The sequence below is a fragment of the Myotis davidii genome, unplaced genomic scaffold (genome assembly GCF_000327345.1).
Source record: "Myotis davidii unplaced genomic scaffold, ASM32734v1 scaffold88, whole genome shotgun sequence".
Lineage (NCBI taxonomy): Eukaryota > Metazoa > Chordata > Mammalia > Chiroptera > Vespertilionidae > Myotis > Myotis davidii.
The window spans coordinates 217795-223794 of NW_006300377.1; the positions used below are offsets into that span (position 1 = coordinate 217795).

The following is a 6000-nucleotide window of genomic DNA, read 5'->3' on the forward strand; positions in this document are numbered from 1 at the left end:
AGGGGACACACAGAAAATAATTAAAATGAGAGATTGCAAGGCCTCATGGAAAGAGAAAGGGAGAGTAGCTGTCGGATATGCTTAGTTTTCATAAAGCCCAGGTGCACTTAGACATCAGATTCTGTGAGCTCGCCCTGCACCCTTTTCTACTTGTGCTTCCTTGCCTTCCATGCAACCAAATGAGGCTGTCAATCAGAAAACAGAACAAAACAAGGAAATGGCCAAGGTCAGGACCCTGGGAACATCAACACCGAGTCAGACAGAGGAAGAAAAGCCAGTGAAAGAGGCAGGGAAAGGGCATGCATAGTAGGGAAGAGGTAATTCAGTAAAAAGCAGTGTCTTAGTAGCCAATGTGAGAGAAAGCTTTAAGGACTAGCAAGTCAGTCAACAGTATCAAAATGCTGCAGAGAAATCAAATAAGAGGAAGACAAAACTAGGCTACTGGGTATGGCAATTAAGAGGTCACTGTGACCTTTCCCAAAGTAGTAGTGATTACAACTCAAAAACAGTTTTCAGCCCTAGCTGGCTTGGCTCAGTGGATACAGCGTCAGTCTGCGGACTGAAGGGTCCCAGATTTGATTCCGGCCAAGGGCACATGCCTGGGTTGTGGGCTCGATCCCCAGTAGGGGGTGTGCAGGAGGCAGCCAATCAATGATTCTCTCTCATCATTGATGTTTCTGTCTCTCGCTCCTTCTCCCTTCCTCTCTGAAATCAAAAAAGAAATAAATTTTTTTTAAAAAAACTGTTTTCAAACCTTGACTGCCACATTAGTCATACTGTTTATCCTTACGTGCATCCTAACAGGTCTCTACCTTGGTTTCTCTGTTTAAAAATAATAAAATCTGCCCCCAACCCTTGCTATTCTGGGGTGTTCTGTATTTTAAACTGCATGGTGGTTATATATATATATATATGAAAAAATTCTTAAACTGAACATTTAAGGTTTGTGCAGAGAGAAAGAACACAAAATCCACTGCCCCATCCTTACATAGTAATTAGACTTAAAAATAAAAATGTAAACAGGGGCTTATAAAATAATTTGAAAAGTGTTCTTTGAATCCCAGAATCACCCCACAATATCCTCAACCTCAGCCTTCTGAGGTAATGTCATGTATTACTGTCCTCGCCAAAAAACTGATCAGTAAAAGTTTCCATACTGTTATGCCTATGTTCATCTTAAAATAAATAAATAAATAAATAAATAAAGCCACATGTAGCGTCGGCCAACTTGAGCCCAGGGCAAGCAATGTGAACTCTCTGAGAAAGGGCTGGCAGATCCAGATTAAAAGCAGCCAGAGGTGCTAGCGCGGCCTCCTACCTTCATCAGGTGCTTGTTGACCCACTTGGTGAATGTTTTCTTCTGAACGCGATCCCGTTCATCTGTAAAGGAAACACAGACACTGGCTTAGCACTTACCCGAGGAACAAATTCCCACCCCCGATTCCTCCAGGACCACGGAGACAATTCCACAGACAATGGAACAGTGTCTTTTGTTGGGAAGGTTTGGCCTGTCTGAACCTTCTCTTCTGTCCTGACCATGTTGTTACTGTACAGATTAAACAGAATCACAGGCCTCAAAAAGCATGTCATGGCAAAGACTCCTTCGCATCATAATTCTCTGGAGAGCAGAGGGATTCCTGCTTCCCCTACAGAAAGCTCCAAAAAGCCAAAGCTACGAAAACTACCAACAGAGAGAGTGGAGAGGCCTTGGCATTTGGGACATTCAAACTGCAGTGGTGAAATCTCACTCTTCAAACGCGGTTCTGCCCCAGCAGTGCTCTCCTCCCCGACTACTTCCTTCACTCCCATTTCCTCTCCAGCCATTACCAACCAGCCAAATCCCAAAGCTGCCCAGTTCACCCCACTGCACATCTCCGCCCTCCCTCCTTTCTCCTGAGTCTTACAGAGGCCGCATTTCTTTGTAGGCAAACTCTGTTCTCGATTTTGTCCACGGCTTCGACAAACATAACCATCAATGCTTGACAATGACTGCTCCACAGAGGCCCGATCCTGTGGAGAACTCACTCTCTCCCACAACTGCCAATTCCCAGAGCCACTTCCAGGACACAGACCCATCCGCCCACTTCCTTCTATTTATTCAAAGCCCATGCCATCCCCTATGGCATCTTGTTCAAATCATCCTCACTGTCAATCACCCATTCCCTGCTTCCCGCCCCCTCCACGGCTTCTCTCAGTTCACATGACAATCTCCAAACCTGAATTGTCACCATTGCTTAACAGTTCCATTTCTTCTTTAAGTCAGAGAACATGTCAGAAGAAAGTAGCAGAATTAGACAAATCTGATTCTCTAGTAATTCACATCAACTTCAATTAGGTGTTCTCTCCTCTGCCCAACCGTTCCCTTCGTCCTGGTTCCCTATTAAAAGCTACACAGTAGGCCGAAACCGGTTTGGCTCAGTGGATAGAGCGTCGGCCTGCGGACTGGGGGGTCCCGGGTTCGATTCCGGTCAAGGGCATGTGCCTGGGTTGCGGGTGCATCCCCAGTGGGGGGTGTGCAGGAGGCAGCTGATCGATGTTTCTCTCTCATCGATGTTTCTGGCTCTCTTTCTGTCTCCCTTCCTCTCTGTAAAAAATCAATAAAACATATTTAAAAAAATAAAATAAAAAAAATAAAAGCTACACAGTAGCATTCCAAACAATGCCAGGCTCTTTCTACTTCAGGTGAACTGCACATCCACTTACTTCCTTCTAAGTTTACAGCCATTCAATAGTCTCACATTCACATCCTTCTTCTCAGCCTTGAATCCTTTCCTGCGTTTCAAGGAACAATTCTCTCTTCCTACTACAGACGACAGACCTTAGGAATTAGAGTCACCTTAGAAGTTACATAGTTTAATTCCTTGCTGATACATCAATCCCTTCAACATAAAGAATCATATGTTCAGCCCTAGCCGCTTTGGCTCAGTGGATAGAGCGTCGGCCTGCGGACTGAAGGGTCTCAGGTTTGATTCCGGTAAAGGGCACATGCCCAGATTTCGGGCTCAATCCCCAGTGGGGGGTGTGCAGGAGGCAGCTAATCAATGATTCTCTGTCATCAATGATGTTTCTATCTCTTCCTTCCTCTCTGAAATCAATAAAAATATTTTTTTTTAAAAAAGCGTATGTTCAGCCGAAACCGGTTTGGCTCAGTGGATAGAGCGATGGCCTGCGGACTGAAAGGTCCCAGGTTCGATTCCAGTCAAGGGCATGTACCTGGGTTGCAGGCACATCCCCAGTGGGAGATGTGCAGGAGGCAACTGATCGATGTTTCTCTCTCATCGATGTTTCTGACTCTCTATCCCTCTCCCGTCCTCTCTGTAAAAAATCAATAAAATATTTTTTTAAAAAAAATCATATGTTCAGGGTTAAAAGGTCTGTCCAAACCATCTACAATCTTCCTGATGCTTAAAACTTAAGATAATAGAGGAAGATCCAAGCTGGCTGTGGAGTAGGTGGAAGTTCCACTCACCACCTCCCAGTGCCAAGCTGGATTTACAGCTGAGTTACAGATCAATTAACCGAAGACTAGCTGAACAGAAGCTACAAACAATGACCTACCGAAGAAGCCACATTGAGACTGAATAATACTGAATGTAAACTGTAACTGAAAAAACAAATAAAAATAACAATAGAGAAGTCACTAACTCATAAAGGAACACATACTAATTTAATAGTTCCATGAAGCTTCATAAGCTACTTCTTTATAAATTCTAACTATTGGCTCTCTTTGGAACTATTAAAATAAAATAAAAAGCATAATCTATCTTTCACTTCATAGAGTCCTGCAGAAATTTGAAACCAGAATTTTTTAAAATATATTTTTATTGATTTCAGAGGGAAGGAAGAGGGAGAGATAGAAACAGCAATGATGAGAGAGAATCATTGATCGGCTGCCTCCTGCATGCCCCCTACTGGGGACTGAGCCTGCAACCCAGGCATGTGCCCTTGACCAGAATAGAACCCGGGACCCTTCAGTCAGTAGGCCGACATTCTATCCACTGAGCCAAACTGGCTAGGAAGAAACCAGGATTATTATTCGATTTAACCACTGTCATTCCAACATATTTCCATCACTTGATCTTTTTAGATGCTGATTCAATTATCCACTATCATCATCATCCTTTCCAAGCCTGTATCATCCACAGACTGAATCAGAATCAGCCTGCAACTAGTCTCATCTAAGACACTGACACACTGCTCATACTATTTATTTTCTCCTTGTGATATGCTACTTTCTTCCTCTCCACCTCTCCAAATGCTATTTATTCTTTAAAACCCAGGTCATTCACTCACTCATTTATTTTTGAATGAAATTTTTTTTAAGGACCTAGACTGCTTGGAACAGACTATTTTACTCAAAGTCACATTCCCTACCTTTGAAAGAGGTAATAGTCTAGCAGAGAAGAGAAATAACTTCAATACACTTTGCTAAGTGTTATAACAGAGTAAGCACAGAGTGCTCAAGAACATGGCGGCAGCCTCTCTGAGAAGGGGAAGGAAGCATGGGAGCAGGTTAGTGAAAGTTTCCAGCTGAGTGACTCTAAACCTTAAGAGATGAGACGTAACAAGAAAGGTAAGGTACAAAGCTACTAAATGAAGTTTCACCTACTGCAAATTCATGCTCAAAGAACAGCAAATATTAAGGATGGCTGAAAGACAGGCTGTGTATTAGGCAGTGGTAAAATTTAAAACTGGACAGGATGCCATGGACCAAATTATGACTTTTCATGACAAGCACAGGAGTCCAAACATTATCACCAAGAAACTGATAAAGGGAAGGGAAGGGAAGCACTGAAAGATTTTAAATAGAAGAATGACAAGATCAGTTTTGTGTCTGAGAACCTTTCGTGACAACTCCAGTTCTCAATAGTCTCTCTGTTCTCCAAATTTTTATGGTACTTACTATGCTAATCATTCCATCAGCACTTACATAATTATATAGAGCTCTGGACTTTTCAAAAGCTTATTCTTACATCACTAATAAGATCGTTAACTCTTAAGGAAAGAAACAATACTTTACTTTTTGTATATCCTACATGCCACAGCTAAAGATAACAAGGCCTAAAACCAAAACAAAATTGCCAATATATTAGAAGACTGGCTAAAGAAATACACAGAATGAAATCAGAACAAAGTTATCTAACAAGAGTCCAGTCCAATATGTAAAAACCCCAACATCTCAGCAAGTATCACCTGTGCTGAGACGTGCAGACATGATGGAAAAACAAAATTAAAGCTAACTAAAAACTCTGCCCATTACATTTTAACCAATACCAGATCCACTGTTTCACTATATTTATTACCTTCATAACCAAGAATAGTCTGTTTCTAATTTTACAAAATTATCTCAGAAATCACGCTATCTCTATTATTTCTTTTTAGAATTTTTTATTATAAAAGTTATATATGCTTGTCGTAACAGGTTAAACAATACATAGATAGAAAAGATAAGATTAACAGATTTACTTTTAAACTAATCAGTATTTTAAAGAAGGGGTGGGATTCGTGTGATTTCTTTTTAGTCCACTGCCTTATTTCTTTTAGACCTGAAGATGTGACTAGCACGATCAAGTCTTTATGGTTTTGTGGATGAAAGGGGCACGTGCTAACCTGACTAGCTCAGGAAATGCCTACATGGCAGTCTTGCAAACTCAGAGACCTAAAGTAACCATAAAGGATGGTCTGAAATTAAACTTTAAAAGCAATTATGGTGGGTAGTCACCTCCGAGGCCAGTATCTTCACTGACAAGGTCAGCCTTTACCTTAACTGAGCCTGTCTTTTTGCATCTATAATAACATATCCTTGAAATGTCTAGGTAACTCATAACTTCCCTTTTTCCAGACCCCTTGGGGCACAACCTAATGTGCCTGGGCACCGGGACAGATAGTACAAATTCCTTCATTGTTGTTATTTGTTGACTCTTAATTATCCTGCACCACCTGAGTATGTGTCTATCATTTTACTTTTTATGCAATCCCAGGGGTCCCCCCGCCCCACCC

At 41.7% G+C, this 6000-nt stretch overlaps 1 protein-coding gene across 3 annotated transcripts in view; it reads right to left on the reverse strand.

Moving 5' to 3' along the window:
* Nucleotides 1-6000, reverse strand: part of MACF1 (microtubule-actin crosslinking factor 1) — a 273897-nt gene that overhangs the window by 208262 nt on the left and 59635 nt on the right. For all 3 annotated transcript variants that reach the window (XM_015572803.1, XM_006777256.2, XM_006777255.2), the window contains exon 2: nt 1319-1380. In XM_015572803.1, coding sequence (XP_015428289.1) covers nt 1319-1380 — 62 coding nt within the window. The remainder of the gene's footprint in view (nt 1-1318; nt 1381-6000) is intronic.